A 17591-nucleotide genomic window follows, 5' to 3' on the forward strand; every position below is an offset into this window, starting at 1 on the left:
ATTTTATCTTTTTAATAATTCAAGATAGATATTTTCAAGAAAGATTGTGATATGGGGAAAAGCATTACCGAGTTTTTTCATTGAGTGAAACTATGCGAGTATATTTTTCAATAAAATATGATGAAAGTTGCAGCTCAGTTGCAACAACTTCAATTTCAACCAACATTCAGTGTTGTGCTGAATCATTCCACCCTCCAGATAAGATAAGCGACTTTTTGAGGTAATCTTCCAATTTTTGCTGTATAATATTTGTGGGAGCACAGTTCATCATTACAATCAAAATGAAGATCGTCGGTGTACTTTGTGCTTTTGTGTTCATCATCGTGACTGGAGCAGAATGTGCCAAAATACTGGGTGTGTTCCATGTGGCGGGAAAGAGCCACTACATGGCATGCAGTACTGTCATGAAAATACTTGCTGAGAGGGGCCACGATGTAACAATTGTCGCACTTTTCAAAGAGAAAAATCCACCGAAAAATTATCGACAAATAGTTATCGATGGACTGTACGAAAAGGCTTCAGGTGAGATAAAAATAACATTGTAAAATTAAAACATCAAGAAAAATATTTAGTCCCATAAGTCATGAAAAGTGTTCAAAAAAAAACATTAAGGTTTTGATCATATTCAAACAGAGTTTCCCAGTTTTTTTCAGCTCTTTTCTTGTTATAGGGTAGAAGTAAGAGTAGAATTTGGCTTTAGACCTTTCAATCTTTATGTATTTCGAGGTCAATGACCGAAGAGTAATTGATGTTATCGAAAACATGCCATTTTTCTAGGAAACTAATTGATGAGTCATCTGAAGTAAAAAATGACAATTACAAAAATAAAGCGACATGTAATTAATACGTTCTTTCATCTTCCATCGATTATCACCCCAGAAAAAGCATCTATGAGTAAGTAAAAAAATAGTGTTGGTGAAAAATGCCATCAATTGCCAAATCATCGTCACGAGAGATTCTGGCAGAATTTGAAGAAAAATTCAACAGTTCAACAATAAACGGAGAATACTATTCGACATCACTGACCACTCTACGGAAAAAAATTAAAGAGAAAAGACGCGGAAAGCTATCAAAAGGTGTTTTGTTTTTGCAGGACAACGTCCCTGCACACAAATCTCATGTTGCCATGCAAGAAATTCGCGATTTAGGGTTTGAATTACTAGAACACCTCCCTTATTCACCAGATTTAGCTCCATTCGGTCTCTTTCCTCAACTGAAAAAAGTTTAAAAGGTTGTTTATTCGAGGAGGAATTGAAAGCTGTAGAGGTCTGATTTGCAATGCAAGACGAAAAACTTTTTTTGAACGGTCTAGGAACGTTGCAGGTTCGCTGCAATAAATGTATCCAATTAAGCAGAGAATATGTTGAGTAAAGAAATATTTCGACATTGAAATTTTGTTTGGTTCTATAGTAGGCTAAGAATTTTTCAATATATCCTCCTATGCCTGATGCCTATTTTGCTTACCCCACTTGGCTGTGTAACTATATTAGACTTTTTTCAGCCACAACCAAGGACCTCTTCGCAACAAAAAGCTCTGTTCTCATGACACCAGTCAGTTTCCACTCCATGACAACCATGTTTCTAGAGATGTTTTTCAATCACACAAATTTCAAGGAATTCATGAAAAGCAATGAGAAATTTGACGCAGTTATCGTGGAGGAATTTCAATCTGAAGCTATAAAATACGTAGCTCATCATTTCAACGCACCCTTGATCGTATACAGTTCTGTGGATGCGAACGAATGGACAAACCCCTTCCAAGGAAACCCTGACACTCCTTCCTACCACCCTTGTCATGCTTTGACACACCTCACGAATCACATGTCGTTTATGGAGCGTGTAGAGAATACATTATTTTACGCTTATGACAAAATTTTTTACCATCTGATAGCCTTCCCCGCCCAGAATAGGCTTCTACACCGGTATTATCCAGAAGCCCCCGATCTCAAGGACATAGCCTACAACGTTTCCTTGGTTCTCTTCAATACTGACCTTAGCGTGCATGAGCCTATGCCGAAAGTACCAAGCATGAAAGATGTTGGAGGTTTTCACATAAGGAAGCCCAAGCCTCTTCCTGAAGATCTCCAAAAGATCTTGGACAACGCCAAACATGGCGTCATATTCTTCAGTTTAGGCTCAACCGTTAAAAGCAAGGACATGCCTAAGGAAAAGAGAGACTTGATACTTAGGAAGTTCTCAAAGCTTAAGGAGACTGTTATTTGGAAATTCGAGGACACAGAATTGCCTGGCAAACCTGACAATGTCATCATCAGGAATTGGCTGCCACAAAACGATATCTTCGGTGAGTGAAGCAACTCTCATTCTTATCGGCTAAAAGTCTCAACTTATTTTCCTTATTGTTTGCAGCGCACAAAAACGTCAAATTGTTCATTTCTCATGGAGGCCTGTTCAGTACAATGGAGGCTGTTTACCATGGTCTGCCTGTGATGGCTCTGCCAATTTTTGCGGAACAAGAGGTGAACGCTCTAAGAGCAGAAATGGGTGGATTCGCAAGACATTTACCATTCCAAGAACTCACTGAGACTTCTTTCAGTGAAGTCTTGGACGATCTTTTGAGCAATCCAAAGTAAGTATTAACAATATGCACTCCGTATGTTCCTTAAATCCCCAGTCCACCAAAAAAAATATACAATCATAATGATTTTCTCTAGTGCAATATTAAAATCTTCACACTTATGATTGAAAAAATTACCTCTTGGTCACAGATACAAGGAGAACGCTAAAACCCGTTCGAGCATCATGAGAGACAAACCCATGGACCCTGCAGATGCTATCAATTATTGGGTAGAATACGTGGTGAGACACAAGGGTGCTCCACATCTAAGGTCAGCTGCATTGGACCTGGAATGGTACGAATATTTGTTGATAGATGTTATCCTCTTCATTCTAACGATGGTAGGAGCTTTCCTTTTCACTGTTGTGTACTTGTACAAGCTATGGCCTAAGAGGAGATCAAGCATTAAACAGAAGAAGAATTAATTCGTGCTCGATTTCTAAGAGCAACATGGAATTGTTCTCAAAACTATAATATTAATGATTCGAAAATAGATCATAAAGATACCATCGAATTGTAACAATTCAGAAAGTACTATATATATCTTATCATAATCAGGATATTGTCTGTGATCGGCAAATGGAATATTCATCATTGTCTTCTTCCCATAAATTTTTTCACTTAAAAAATACCTCATTTTTGATAACTAGTTGATAAGGATAATATTGTTATTACATTTTTCAAATCCAATAGAAACTATAATTATTACATAATTAGAAAAATCAATGTGATATTATCAAATAAGTCATAGCTTTCGCATAATTTCTATTAATTTGAATTCAACCAATTTTAAACGTTTTTTATAGTAGGTATGTATTTGTTTTTCATTTGATATTTCCCAGCATAATTGAAGAATAGTTCATATTCATATCAACAAGAATATTTGATGAAAAACATCAACCATTACATAAATAATATTAGATACCTAATAAAATGTAAAAATCGAATATTTCAAATACACTGCTCAATTATTGATTTATGATTCCTTCCTTGTTTCATTTAGAAAAGCATGAATGAATGAAAAGCTCGCCTATCAAGCATTCTACTCTTTGAGGCATACTTACGATGGGACAATTTATGAAGTTTTTGGACCCATATGTCCAAACATCCAACATCTCACGAGAAGTGTGGTCTAGACATCTCTGCCCAGACATGCTCTGAGCAAATTCCAAGAATTTATAACTGCAGTCTATCTACGAATATAGGACGGAACAACGTTTGAAAGAACTGGTAACCATTGTATAGATGAAGATCTAAAAATATCCAGTTATAATTGTGTTGACATAATTCGGTATTATAAAAACACAATGTTTTTATTTATTCACTGACGAAAATAGCTAAATTAATTTCCACCATTCACTGTATTCTTTTTTTTTCGAGTCCCAACTGATTTATATATATAAATCTACCTTTGCCTAATAATTCAGTCGAAATGCGAATCATGACTACATAACCGTTATTCTCACTCGATTAAACTGCAATTATTCCACAGACTATTTATTGACATTAAACTTTTAATTTTCGATGAAGTATGCTCACTTGATTACAAATCGCAATATACAGTGTGGAACAGCCAAATGGAATAAATTAATTATCTCGCGGTTACTGTAAATATTCGTGAAATCTCCTGAATCACATCGAACTAAAATTTTAACGTGTCATTCTTCTACGAAAAAATACGAACCCCAACTTCAACCCTCTTCGAACGATAGGTGAAACACTAAATTTTTTAAATAGAAAGTATGGGCTTGTGATACATCATTTGAAAGTAGAAAATCAGAGTTAAAAAAGCTCAAGAAAAACAGGTTGAACATTAGATATGAATCCTAAAAAGCTGTTAATTAGGAAAAGAGTGTTCTATCAGATCATAATCGATGAGTAATCTAATTAAAAAAAACCAGTGGGGGCTTTGAATTTGCGTCCTAAATTACTTGAATTCTCTTTATATCTCAAGAAAAAGCCTCGCAACTCATAAATCTCAGCGTTTATTTCATTTTTCAGGATAAAATAAAAAAAATCAATGAATTATTCTTTGAAGAAGGTAAATATGTTTCTTTACTTATTCTTCAAAACTAAAACAATTATCTCGAACAATTCTACAGGAGCATTTCATGAATAAACCAATTTTTTTTTTATATTTTTCAAGCCGTTATACCAATTATATCTTGTAGCTATCAGATATTTTGGAAAAAAATGCAAAATTGCTGAAATTTTGAACGATATCAATATAATTAGCTGAATACAGCAAAACCAAATATTTTGCTTGGTAATGGTGCCCAAAAATCTTGAATTAAAGTCAAAGAACCATTTACAATTCTTTAAATATTAACCTAAGGCTTGAGTTCTCTTTTCAGTACAATAATGCGATTAAAAAAGTAAGATGACAATTGACAATATTCGAAGTGTAATGATGTATACCTAATACCTAAATACAATTTATTTATCTCGTTTCAAATATTTCATAAAGGAATGTGTTCATTTCTACGAAGAAAAAAACATGAATGTTTATTAGGAAAAGTCAAAGAAACCTTCTACCTCCATGTACTATCCTATTCCATAACATCCATTCCAATCAACGTGTTGAGCTGAATCATTCCACCCTCCAGATAAGATAAGCGAAATTTTGAGGTAATCTTACAATTTTTTGCTGTATAATATTCGAACGCGAACCTTGAAGTGGCAAGCCTATTTTATACATATAAACCGTTGTATTGGCGAGAGAAGCTCAGTTCATCATTGAAATCAAAATGAAGATCGTCGGTGTACTTTGTGCTTTTGTGTTCATCATCGTGACTGGTGCAGAATGTGCCAAAATACTGGGTGTTTTTCATCTGGCTGGAAAGAGCCACTACATGGCCTGCAGCACTCTTATGAAGATACTTGCTGAGAAGGGCCACGATGTTACAGTTGTCGCAGCTTTCAAAGAGAAAAACCCACCGAAGAATTATCGACAAATATATCTCGATGGACTGTACGAACAGACTTCAGGTGAGATAAATATAATGTTGTGGAATCGGAACAATTTTGAGCCACATTATTCATGAAATCTTTCAAGAAAAAACACTAAGAAAATGTTTCACTCATTCACAAACAGAGTCTTCCAGTTTGATTCAATTTGTAACCAAATAGTTCGGATTGATTCATGGTCATGGAATATCCAATTTCATCAGTAGCGGCGCATCTACATAGGTTTCTTTCGATGTGAGAAAAGAATTGTGTAAATTTTGTCTCCTTCTTGCTTCAAAACGGTTGGAATGAAAGTATTCATAACTTAAAATTCGTATTTTTATTAACTATATTGTGGAAAAAACGCATCTTTTGAGGAATTTGTTCTGCAAATTTTACGAAGTATGGAGGATAGAGTTCCTTCGAATACCGTAGATTCGGGTGGCTTGGGAAGATTGTTGCATTCAACTTTTCATATTTTCAAAACAGTGACCTATTTTCATCTAAAAAAGAGGTTCGAATATGCTTAATGACTCAGACTATTGATAAGGATACATACCATGCTTCAAAATTCGGATATAAATTTTGAAAAAAATAAAATATCACCCACCGATTTGGTGGACTTGAGACACAAGTTAAAATCTATTGATTTCTCAACTCTCAAATGAAATAGGTGACATGGGACGCTTAATAGTTTTGAAAAATTAGAATTTGTGATTATACAGTTGAACTTCGGTAAGGAAATTAAATGATAAACCCCTATTACAGCGAAAGTAAATGTATTGCAACTCAAATGTAAAAAACTAAACATAACAAGGGAACTTGATTTCTTTCATTCTTTGGTGATTTCTTCGTGGAAATAACGTAAATAATACTATCATGCGAAAAATCGGCATATTTCCTACTGCCAATGCACCGCTTGTATATATTCGGCACTGTACCAAGTCACCCTATGAAACAACAAAATAAATAAATGAGATCCGTGTTGCTGTTTGATTTGTAAACAACCCTGTTTCATGACATATCTAATATCCCAATATCCCACGTATCCAGAAAAAAAAATTGCACATGCACAAAATGAAACACAACTCAACAGGAATTAATTGTTAAACTTACCGAAAAGAAGCTTCACAATCTTATAAGTTTGTCCCTTCACTCATAAATGGTGAGAAACAAAGAAATCTGCAAGGGGGTAATTGTCCCAAGTTACAGGACTGTCCCAAGTCACCCGAATCCACCGGTAGCATCACCATTTTTTGAGACAGAAACGTGTTGACTTTTTAAATTTTTGTTTTTCCGATATGTTCATCTCTAACTAGCCTATAATAAAAAGGGTTGATAAAAATCTCCTCACATAGCTGTATATTAATATAAGACTTTTTCAGCTCAATCGATCAACCTCTTCGAAACAACAAGTTTTGCTGCCATAACTCCAATCGTTTTCCACTTCATCTCAAACATGTTTCAAGAGATGGCTTTCAATCACACAGTTTTCAAGGAATTTATGAAAACGAATGAGAAATTCGACGCAGTTATCGTTGAGGAATTTCAATCCGAAGCTATAAAATACGTAGGCCATCATTTCAACGCACCCTTGATCGTATACAGTGCTATGGATGCCGGCGACTGGACCAACCCCTTCCAAGGAAATCCTGACACACCTTCTTATCACCCCTGTACTGCTCTACCCCACCTAACGAACCACATGTCGTTTTTGGAGCGTGTAGAAAATACGTTATATTACACTTATAACAACATTTTTTACCACCTGATATCCTTCCCCTCCCAGAACAGGCTTCTACACCGGTATTATCCAGATGCTCCTCACCTCAAAGACATAGCCTACAATGTTTCCTTGGTACTCTTGAATACTGACCCTAGCGTGCATGAGCCTATTCCGAAAGTACCAAGCATGAAAGATATTGGAGGTTTTCACATAAGAAAGCCCAAGCCTCTTCCTGAAGATCTTCAGAAGATCTTGGACAACGCCAAACATGGCGTCATATTCTTCAGTTTAGGATCAAACGTTAAAAGCAAGGACATGCCTAAGGAAAAGAGAGACTTCATACTTAGGAAGTTCTCGAAGCTTAAGGAGACTGTTATTTGGAAATTCGAGGACACAGAATTGCCTGGCAAACCTGACAATGTCATCATCAGGAATTGGCTGCCACAAAACGATATCTTTGGTGAGTGAAGCAGCTCTCTTTCTAATAGCCTGAAAGTGTCAACTTATTTTCCTTATTGTTTGCAGCTCACAAAAACGTCAAATTGTTCATTTCTCATGGAGGCCTATACAGTACAATGGAGGCTGTTTACCATGGTCTGCCTGTTATGGCTTTATCAGTTTTTGCGGAACAAGAGCTGAACGGTAAAAGAGCTGAATCGAATGGATTCGCAAGACATATACGATTCCAACAACTCACTGAGACTTCTTTCAGTGAAATCTTGGACGATCTTTTAAGCGATCCAAAGTAAGTATGATGTAGCAGTAGGCATATGCGATAATCACTAGGTATTCAGCAGAAAGAAATCTATAATTTTTTCCTTAGTACAGTATGTTTGTTTCGGTTTTTCAATTAATTAATTTTTCACTACAGATACAGAGAGAACGCTAAAAAACGTTCAGGCATCATGAAAGACAAACCCATGGACCCTGCAGATGCTGTTAATTTCTGGGTAGAATACGTAGTCAGACACAGGGGTGCTCCACATCTTAGGTCAGCTGCATTGGACCTCGAATGGTACGAATATTTGTTGATAGATGTTGTGCTGTTCATTCTAACAATGGCTGGAGCTTTCCTTTTCACTGTTGTATACTTGTACAAGCTATGGTCTAAGAGGAGATCAAGCATTAAAGAGAAGAAGAATTAATTTTTGTTCATATGGACTTATAAGACTGAGGGACAAAAAGGAATTTCAATAGATTCCTAACAGGGACAAGTTTTTGCTACGTGTAAAAATTTAGAAATTAGTGTAGTTATTTCTCAGCGAAATCATGATTATGTTTCTGTTTGATTCTGAAAATACTTCATTCTTGATAATATTGTCATTATCATAGCTCAAGAATTTTTTTCACCAAACGATAAAAAATATCATTACCAAATCTAGAAATATGAAAATGATGTGATCAGACATAATTTCTCTCAATGGAATGTGATTTAAATGTGAGCACGAAATGTTGAAGGGAAAATGAAAACCGTTTTTTATCGTATTTTCCATTTTATTTGTTATTTCCTAGCATATCCAGTCGAGTTCCACAGTTCTTATGGACTTTCCTATCCCAATATTCCTTTCTACTCAACATCGAAGTGAATATTTACCAAGCTTGTTTCCTTTATCGTCACGTTGAGGTGCTCCTTACTTCAGAGTTTCGAGTATCATAGAATTCAAAAATTAACGCCCACTGTGATGTTACAATCATTTAGGTATTAAGGCACAGCGATGTTGATGTTCAAGGAACCGAAAAAAAAAGTTTTAACATTCAGATATAATTGAGAGTATCGATATAATGAGCCATACTCTATATATTAATCTAACAAAATTTTCAAAATTTTGTTTGAGAGGTGTATGCCACTTTTGAACGATAATAAAATCATCCCACCCAAGGAGTAAACGACTTGATAAAGTTCTTTGTCGAGAACAGTGATAAATAGTTTTATGACCTCCATAAAAGAGAGCCCAATAGTGTTAAGCCTGTAGATCTTGAGAGCCATTCATAGAATACTAATTCAATTTTCTAAAAGATTCATTTCATAAAAGACATGTAGGTACTTGGATTTATCGAAGAGATTCTATTGAATTGCTCCCAAGATCTCCAGTTTGAATACACTGGGTGAGAGGTCTGCCTATCAGGAAATTTAGATTTTTTGCTGTGGAAAGCCCTCTGCTATGTAGATGAGATCAAGGGCATGATAATTTCAGAGATCGATCGAGATCGAATTTTAAGATTTTTTAATTTTTTTTCTATTTATTATATATTAGTTCGATATAGCTCCTATGAATTAGTTTGTACTTCTATGGATTAGAAACTTCAACTACTGTTGTATCAGATGTTTTCTTTAATGGCCTGAGAAAGCATTATGTAATTCATTTATATCATTCACACCCCCTGAAATAATTATACAGATGATCTTAATCACCACTCCAGATTAGATAAGGAGGTTTCCGAATTAATCTCTTGATTTTGCATGAAATGATGTAGTGAATGGCTGACAAAAAGTGCTGTTTCATCAGTAGGAACTCAGTTTATCAATCGAATTCGAAATGAAGATTGTAAGTTCGTTTTGTGTTCTTCTCCTAGTCGCTACAGGAATAGAATGTGCCAAAATTTTAGGAGTATTTCATGTTGCCGGAAGGAGCCACTACATGGCATGCAGCACTCTTATGAAGATCCTAGCGGAGAGGGGTCACGATGTAACAGTTATCGCGCCTTTCAAAGAGAAAAATCCACCGAAGAACTACAGACAAATATACCTCGATGGGATTTATGAACAGGTTTCAGGTAAGATGTAGATGAAATTGTTCACATTCGATTTGAATCAAGCAGGTAGCAGGTAATTTATTCGACATGATTCACTATTATCAACGATGGTTAAGTTGTTTCAATTCTCAACCAATTAAAAAGCGTTCAGTTCTTTCGAAACGTACGATTTTGAAAAGATAATATGTTTCCACAAGGACCGCAAGGTTCGTGTTTTCTAGTACATCATGAATTTGCCATTGCTGGAGTTGAATTTTCAATGAGTCAAATAATCGTTTATTTATATCATGATTTCGTTCAAAATTTCATGAACATAACAGAGGTGCCTATTTCGAAAAGAGGATTTTATCATTTTGCCAGTGGTGCAGTTATCCATAATGTTTAATATTCAAATAGTCACTTACACAAGTTGTAAATGAGTTGCGAGAAAAATATTAGGGGTGATACCTTGGCAGAAAATAGTTTTGGTCTTTCATATCATTTTTTTTTTTTTTTGAGCAGACTCTGCTTAGATACAGCTATCTACAGATTGAATCTGAAAATCAATACTAAATTTTTTCATAGAAACCAAACAACTGAACGAAATGGAATTGAGCAGATGTTCTATGAGAACGAACAATAAGAACAAATGTTGAAGAGAAGAAACTCTTTTCCTTATTCATATTATAACAGTGAAAATTTTGATTTTGAAAGCTTGTTTCATTTTGAACAAATAAATTCTCTTGTAATTTCTTGCAAGAAGTTTTTTAACAGGAAAAGTTTTCAGGACAAAGCACGAACCTTTTCGAGTTGAAACCCATCCCTGTAGTGGTACCAATCGTTTTACACTTCGTGGGAATGAACTTCCAAGAAATGACCTTCAACCACACCAATTTCAAAGAGTTCATGAAAGGGAAAGAAGAATTCGACGTCGTTATCACTGAAGAATTTCAAGCGGAAGCAATAAAATACGTAGCCCATCATTTCAAAGCTCCCTTGATCGTGTACAACGCAATGGATGCAAACGAATGGATCCATCCTTTCCAAGGAAACCCCGATACACCTTCATATCACCCTTGCCGAGCATTGACTCATCTCACGAATCACATGTCGTTTCTGGAGCGTCTTGAAAATACGATATTCTACACGTATGAGAAACTTTTTTACAACTTGATATCCTTTCCTGGCCAGAACAGGCTTCTTCATCAGTATTACCCGGATGCACCAGATCTAGTGGACATAGCCTACAACGTTTCATTGGTGCTTTTGAATGCCGACCCTAGCGTCCACGAGGCTATTCCCAAAGTGCCAAGCATGAAAGATATCGGTGGTTTTCACATAAGAAAGCCAAAACCTCTACCTGATGACCTCCAAAAGATCTTGGACAATGCCGAACATGGTGTAATATTCTTCAGCTTGGGTTCAAATGTAAAAAGCGCTGATATGCCAAAGGAAAAAAGGGACTTCATACTCAAGAAGTTTTCGAAGCTCAAAGAGACTGTCATTTGGAAATTTGAAGACCCGGACTTACCCGGAAAGCCTGACAATGTAATAATCAGGAAATGGTTACCACAAAACGATATTTTTGGTAGGTAATATTTCTCGAAAATTTATCGTTCATTATAATATTTCCCCGATTTTTCAGCCCACAAAAACGTCAAATTATTCATAACGCATGGAGGTATATTCAGTACGATGGAAGCCGTTTACCACGGTCTGCCAGTGATGGCTATTTCAATTTTTGCTGATCAGGAAATGAACGGAAAAAGAGCAGAAGATAACGGATTTGCAAGACACATAACATTCAAAGCACTCACTGAAAACACGTTCAGTGACATCCTAGATGATGTCCTGAAGAATCCAAAGTGAGTACATCTTTATTCGTTTTTTGTTCGTCTGTATTTTGTATACTTTCCTCAAAGTTATCTCTGGAACCTCTCAGAACAGTGTTTGAGTATATTTACACCAGGTCACTGGCTTACTCCTTTCGCAGAAATCGAAAAGTGTCACCCAACTTGAATCGCCTCGGCAGACGAGGTATTTTTTCGAAAACTGCCTGTTAGGTTAGGCCAGCGATGGGGAACACTTTGAATGATCTGTTCATTCATTTATGTAGTTCTGAAATGAACGCATTTTTGATCATAAATAAACTAAGTACTAGTACTCCCATTAATAAGGGATCACCTCTGATCAAACGTATTACTTCTTCACAGATATAAAGAGAATGCTCAAATGCGATCGAAACTCATGAAAGATAAACCTATGTCACCAGCAGATGCTATAAACTATTGGGTAGAATACGTGATCAGACATAAGGGTGCCCCACATCTAAGATCAGCAGCACTGGACCTGAGATGGTATGAGTACTTGTTGATAGATGTTGTGCTCTTCATACTGGTAGTGACAGGTGCCTTCCTTTACACGGTTCTATACTTATTCAAACAATGGTCTAGGAAGAGAAAGAGCTATAAACTGAAGGAGAATTAGGTTCGTTGTAAAGAGGAAAACTGAGACTGAGAAATATATATCGGTTTAAAAAAAATTATGGAAATTTACTACATCAATATTCGAGTCAATAGTCATTTCATGCCTTATGTTTTCATATATAAATATTCGAAATAAATACTGTATCTACATATTCTAAGTTATATATACTCATTTAATTATCCCAAAAAATTTTCATGGCACAATGGTCGTAGATAGCAACCTAAAAAAAATTACTCGAAAACGGCTTGTCGAAAATTGGGATCAAGTGCTCTCTCACCTGTAAGGGAATGGATGGGGTTGATCTAAAGGTGAAAATACTGTTTTTTCGTTGTCTTCATACCTAAACTTCTCTGACGTCTATTGGTCCATTTGAAACTCCTCAGTCTCATCCAAACGAATTTTAAACAATTATGTTTCAATGACAGATAACAGTAAACCTAACAATTCGTCTCGTGTTAAAAAGGGTACTATCTGGTTGACATAATAGTATAGTACTCCATAAATATATGATTTTTCCTACATTTTTGTTATATGGTCTGATAATATTCAGAAAAATATTTTGCGTTCAGACCCGTCTGTTGTGACGCCTGTGATCGAATTCAAAACAAATCAAATATAATGAAGTAATGGTGATGTTATTCGTATATAACACACGCATATTACAGTCAAGGTTATCATCGGTTAGGTAATGTGGAAGTCACACTTCCTAGAGTCCAACATAATATTTTTGGACGTTGTCCCCTCTACCAAAATGTTGGGAGTAGTTCAATAATGTTTCAACATCAGTCAGGAGGATTCTCCTCGTGATTAGCGGATTTTACTGGGGATAATTATTCCAACTACATAACCTACAAGCAGCTATCTGTAGCTGTCTTCATGTGCATTCCAAGTTCACGTCGATTATGAAGTTTTTAGGTTTTGTGGGGGTGCTTCTGGTGCTTCTGAATGGGGTGAAAGGAGCTAAATTACTCGGAGTTTTTCACATGCCATCGCCTAGTCACTACATGTCCTGCAGTGCCCTGATGAAAATTCTGGCTGAGAAAGGGCATGATGTCACTGTTGTTGCTGCCTTTACAGATAAAAATCCGCCTAAAAATTATCATCAGATTCATCTCGATGGGTTACACGAATTGCTTGAAGGTAGGTGGCAGTATTTCCTACCGCGTTTTAGTTATGTGAGACGACAGACCCTACAGCTTGACAAGACAAGACAAGAGAACAAGAGGTCAATATGTAATAAATACATGAATTGCCCTTGGAGTTTTTAAAATGCGCTAGAATCGGAAAGGGATGAGATTTATGAAATATTCAATTGATTTAACAAGAATTGAATGAACACCTGTCTAATATTATACTCAAGATTAAATCCACCTTGTCAAACTCTGAAAAATCGGGTATTAGACTCTCGACTGTAGGTTTTAAAAACCAGTTTGAAGTTAATTATATGTACGTAATATTGATTCTTTCAATAATAAACGCTATTAAATATGAGGCTGAATTCATAGAAATCGAGTATTTTTGTGCTTCCAGTTTTTAACTGTAACTGTTAAGTTATCAAGACAAGGCAATCTAACCTAACATAAAGATTAACAGTTCTATTTTCGAATAAAATTGATTAATACTTATTGATATCTTTTTAAAACAGAGTTAATTAAATGTTCCCCGAAATTTTTCTTAAATTCACAATAATAATGAATCAATCGACCACCTTCTATCGGCTATTGAACCTATCTGTATCCAAACTGACTTTTTAATGATAAATCGATTATATCTTATCAACTTCACTGAAGTGATAATAACTGTACTGTCCACATACATCTGTGTTGAGGACTCTTTGATAAGATAATATTTCTTTCTAAACATTCTTCAAATCTCTATAAAGGCTATTATGTATAGGTACCTAACATTCGGTGAAGATTTTATGGAAATTTAAACAGATTGTACGTCGAAATGAGGTTTTCAACTCTATCAGTTATATTCGCCACTCTTTTTCTGAAATCGGAAGGTGCTAAGTTACTTGGCGTCTTTCATATGCCAGCTAAAAGTCATTACTTGGCCTATAGTACCTTGATGAGAGCACTAGCTGAAAGAGGGCATGACGTTACTATTGTGGCAGCTTTTAGTGAAGAAAATGAGCTGAAAAATTACAAACAAATTGTGCTGAATGGATTGTACGAAAGATATCTGGGTATGTTCGAAACATGTAAGATGCATATTCCGAGAATTTCTCACATATACTGAAGCATTTCTTATACAGGGTGCCCCAGTATCAGTGGTCAATAATTTTTCACTGTATTCAACGATCAAAAATATTGAGAAAAGTTAATTTTTTTTTCTCCACCGAGCTACATTCCTTCAAAAATAGTATTTTATTCATTATCTTCTGAACTACCACAGCTAGAACCATAAAATTTAGCACAACATTTGTTACTTAGGAGCTCACAATACAACTGTGAACATGTATACTGTGTTATGATTAACAGTTTGAGGCACATCTAGATTGAAGGTTAGATATGACTCTTGGTATTTGCCAAGAGGGGTGGTACCTTGGGAGTCAAATGTGGCGAAGAATGATTGACCACTTATTATGGGTCACCCTGTATTGAATTCATCTGGAGAATTTAAAGAAACCGATTTTTTACGTGGACTCTGTTACTTATTCTTCAAGTCATATTGAAAACTTGTTCATTCAGATGTTTTAGATGTGTAACTCTACGGTAATATTACCTGGTAGATTTGATGAAGGTGGAACATGAAAATATGGCGTTTTTCTTATTTTTACAGAGGGCGCGGCCAAAATGAACTGGTTCGAGACCACACCAAACCCTGTCGTAATGCCTGTATTCTTCAACTTCATGTCCAATAACCTTATCGAAAACACCTTCAACCACACCACTTTCAAGAAATTCATGAACACCAAACAAACTTTCGATGCAGTTATCATTGAAGAATTTCAAGCAGAAGCTATAAAATACGTCGCTCATCATTTCAACGCCCCTCTCATTGTATATAGTGCTCTGGACGCAAACGACTGGACAAATCCATTCCAAGGAAACCCAGACACACCATCCTACCACCCTAGCATCTATTTGTCTCATCTAACAAACCACATGTCTTTTATGGAGAGGGTACAGAATACATTGATGTATGCATATTCCAAGATATTTTTCAACTTGATAGCATTCCCAGCCCAGAACAAACTTCTGCACAAGTATTATCCAGATGCTCCAGATCTCAAGGATATAGCCTACAACGTTTCCTTGGTACTTCTAAATTCCGATCCAAGTGTCCACGAGCCTGTTCCCAAAGTGCCAAGCATGATAGATATCGGTGGTTTCCACATAAAGAAGCCCAAACCTCTGCCCGAAGATCTCCAGAAAGTTCTGGATGACGCGAAACATGGAGTTATCTACTTCAGCTTGGGATCGAATATAAAGAGCAAGGACATGCCTAAGCACAAACGTGATTTCATCCTGAAGAAGTTTTCCACGATGAACCAAGTGATTATATGGAAGTTCGAAGATCCTGAACTACCTGGCAAACCTCGCAACGTGGTCATCAGGAAATGGCTGCCTCAGAATGACATATTAGGTGAGTGAAAGCTTCAGAACGTGAAAAAATAGTCCTCGAAGTATTCTTCCAAGAGGCATTACAGCTTAATACACAGTTACGAAATGAAGTATATCATATTTTTCAATTTCAGCACACAAAAACGTGAAATTGTTCATATCGCACGGAGGTCTCTTCAGTACCATGGAATCAGTATACCATGGCAAACCTGTGATGGCCATATCTGTTTTTGCAGAGCAGAAACTGAACGGAAAAAGAGCAGAAGCGAACGGACTAGCTAGGCATGTACCTTTCAAGGAGCTCACTGAGGAAAATTTCAGCGAACTCCTTGATGACTTGATGAGTAATCCGAAGTAAGTTTATAACTGCATTTTACATTCGCCATTTATAAGTCCTACATGAAGATCCAAATTAATTAGATTGGAGTTCGTTTAAACAAATATTCCTTCAGACGTTTTGATAATTGAATCGGGACCATTCCTGACTAAGTCAAGAACTCGCAATAGCATGAAAGCTTTTGTTTCAGCGATGGTAATTCATTTAGCTTCAGCAAAAAATTGGCATCCATTTTCTGATCAACTCATTGTACAATATTTCTACCAAATCCGCACTTTTCCATATCTACAAATTTGAATTTGAAATAAAGGTTAAAAATAACAAACGAAATTAATTCAGATGCTGATATTAAAACAGCAACAAATGCTACGATCTAATTCGAACTAAGAAACTAAATATAATTGAAGCCATTCAAATTAACAAATTCCTGTTACCTGATGATTCCTTACTAGATTCCAGTAATTAGTAATTTTTTAAAGCTTTCGTTATATGTATTTCCAGATATAAAAAAACTACATTAAGCAAAAATCCTATAGTCTGTGTGTCACGTTGATTATTTACAGGTACAGGGAGAATGCCCAGAAAAGGTCACAAATAATGAGGGACAAACCCTTAGACCCTGCAGATACTATCAATTATTGGGTAGAATACGTGATAAGGTACCATGGGACTCCCCATCTAAGGGTCGCCGCTCTGGACTTAGAGTGGTACCAATATTTACTCATAGATGTTGTACTCTTCATTCTAGCTGTAGCAGCTATTATCATTGTCTCTCTGAAATTCTTAATCAAACGGTTAATAAAGAGAAAGGCCCCAAAGGAGAAGAAGAATTGATATTACATTCCCAATGGAATAAATGTGTTCAGATGCCTTTTAATTATAAACTGATTATTCACGGGTACGTGAAATATCATTATTTTTAAATTTTTTTATGTTGATTTTTTACTGATATTGAAAAAAAACTGTATATTGATTCTACTCAAAGAAAATAAATAATATTTTTTATGATAAATTGAATTTTTATTACCCTCAAAAAATTTACTTTTGTGAAACAGTACATGTTGTATATGAATAATAATATATTTTTCAACTAGTGTATTATGGTGAGTACTGCCTATTTTTGACGATTGTGAAAATATTATTTCTTAAATATCTCACCTCAAAATTTGGTCTTCATTTGAGGGTCCTATCTCGAGGAGGGGAAATTTAATTGGGTCT

General features: G+C 35.7%; 4 protein-coding genes across 6 annotated transcripts; all 4 read left to right on the forward strand.

Annotated features, from left to right (window-relative positions):
• Positions 1–3400, forward strand: LOC123314108 (UDP-glycosyltransferase UGT5-like). Its single transcript, XM_044899225.1, has 5 exons — positions 1–541; positions 671–677; positions 1420–2302; positions 2368–2587; positions 2727–3400. The coding sequence occupies exons 1-5, from the start codon at positions 282–284 to the stop codon at positions 2998–3000; spliced, it is 1644 nt and encodes a 547-aa protein (XP_044755160.1). The 5' UTR covers positions 1–281; the 3' UTR covers positions 3001–3400.
• Positions 3401–5228: 1828 nt separating this feature from the next.
• On the forward strand, positions 5229–8732 carry LOC123314366 (UDP-glycosyltransferase UGT5-like). Its single transcript, XM_044899620.1, has 4 exons — positions 5229–5563; positions 6907–7707; positions 7773–7992; positions 8119–8732. Exons 1-4 carry the CDS (start codon positions 5323–5325, stop codon positions 8390–8392), a joined length of 1536 nt encoding a protein of 511 aa, XP_044755555.1. The 5' UTR covers positions 5229–5322; the 3' UTR covers positions 8393–8732.
• Positions 8733–9655: 923 nt separating this feature from the next.
• Positions 9656–12630, forward strand: LOC123314368 (UDP-glycosyltransferase UGT5-like). 2 transcript variants are annotated; one of them, XM_044899624.1, is made up of 5 exons: positions 9656–9793; positions 9855–10022; positions 10768–11568; positions 11626–11845; positions 12194–12630. In XM_044899624.1, the coding sequence occupies exons 2-5, from the start codon at positions 9887–9889 to the stop codon at positions 12465–12467; spliced, it is 1431 nt and encodes a 476-aa protein (XP_044755559.1). In that variant the 5' UTR covers positions 9656–9793; positions 9855–9886; the 3' UTR covers positions 12468–12630. The 2 variants fall into 2 exon arrangements, with proteins under 2 accessions (XP_044755559.1, XP_044755558.1); XM_044899623.1 differs by having other exon boundaries at positions 9702–10022.
• A 502-nt stretch (positions 12631–13132) lies between these two features.
• LOC123314367 (UDP-glycosyltransferase UGT5-like) lies at positions 13133–17381 on the forward strand. 2 transcript variants are annotated; one of them, XM_044899621.1, is made up of 4 exons: positions 13133–13607; positions 15252–16058; positions 16171–16390; positions 16937–17381. In XM_044899621.1, exons 1-4 carry the CDS (start codon positions 13370–13372, stop codon positions 17205–17207), a joined length of 1536 nt encoding a protein of 511 aa, XP_044755556.1. In that variant the 5' UTR covers positions 13133–13369; the 3' UTR covers positions 17208–17381. The 2 variants fall into 2 exon arrangements, with proteins under 2 accessions (XP_044755556.1, XP_044755557.1); XM_044899622.1 differs by lacking the exon at positions 13133–13607 and adding an exon at positions 14364–14655.
• Positions 17382–17591: the final 210 nt, after the last annotated feature.

The sequence above is a fragment of the Coccinella septempunctata genome, chromosome 5 (assembly GCF_907165205.1).
Source record: "Coccinella septempunctata chromosome 5, icCocSept1.1, whole genome shotgun sequence".
NCBI classification, from domain to species: Eukaryota; Metazoa; Arthropoda; class Insecta; order Coleoptera; family Coccinellidae; genus Coccinella; species Coccinella septempunctata.

Excerpts from the sequence above, each read along its gene's own strand:
- LOC123314108 (XM_044899225.1), top strand. The coding sequence starts at position 282 with ATGAAGATCGTCGGTGTACTTTGTGCTTTTGTGTTCATCATCGTGACT. Across the intron at positions 2,303-2,367 it reads GCCACAAAACGATATCTTCG|CGCACAAAAACGTCAAATTG; the intron begins GTGAGTGAAGCA and ends TATTGTTTGCAG. Across the intron at positions 2,588-2,726 it reads GATCTTTTGAGCAATCCAAA|ATACAAGGAGAACGCTAAAA; the intron begins GTAAGTATTAAC and ends TCTTGGTCACAG.
- LOC123314366 (XM_044899620.1), top strand. The coding sequence starts at position 5,323 with ATGAAGATCGTCGGTGTACTTTGTGCTTTTGTGTTCATCATCGTGACT. Across the intron at positions 5,564-6,906 it reads ACTGTACGAACAGACTTCAG|CTCAATCGATCAACCTCTTC; the intron begins GTGAGATAAATA and ends AGACTTTTTCAG. Across the intron at positions 7,993-8,118 it reads GATCTTTTAAGCGATCCAAA|ATACAGAGAGAACGCTAAAA; the intron begins GTAAGTATGATG and ends TTTTCACTACAG.
- LOC123314368 (XM_044899623.1), top strand. The coding sequence starts at position 9,785 with ATGAAGATTGTAAGTTCGTTTTGTGTTCTTCTCCTAGTCGCTACAGGA. Across the intron at positions 10,023-10,767 it reads GATTTATGAACAGGTTTCAG|GACAAAGCACGAACCTTTTC; the intron begins GTAAGATGTAGA and ends AAAAGTTTTCAG. Across the intron at positions 11,569-11,625 it reads ACCACAAAACGATATTTTTG|CCCACAAAAACGTCAAATTA; the intron begins GTAGGTAATATT and ends CCGATTTTTCAG.
- LOC123314367 (XM_044899621.1), top strand. The coding sequence starts at position 13,370 with ATGAAGTTTTTAGGTTTTGTGGGGGTGCTTCTGGTGCTTCTGAATGGG. Across the intron at positions 13,608-15,251 it reads GTTACACGAATTGCTTGAAG|AGGGCGCGGCCAAAATGAAC; the intron begins GTAGGTGGCAGT and ends TTATTTTTACAG. Across the intron at positions 16,059-16,170 it reads GCCTCAGAATGACATATTAG|CACACAAAAACGTGAAATTG; the intron begins GTGAGTGAAAGC and ends TTTCAATTTCAG.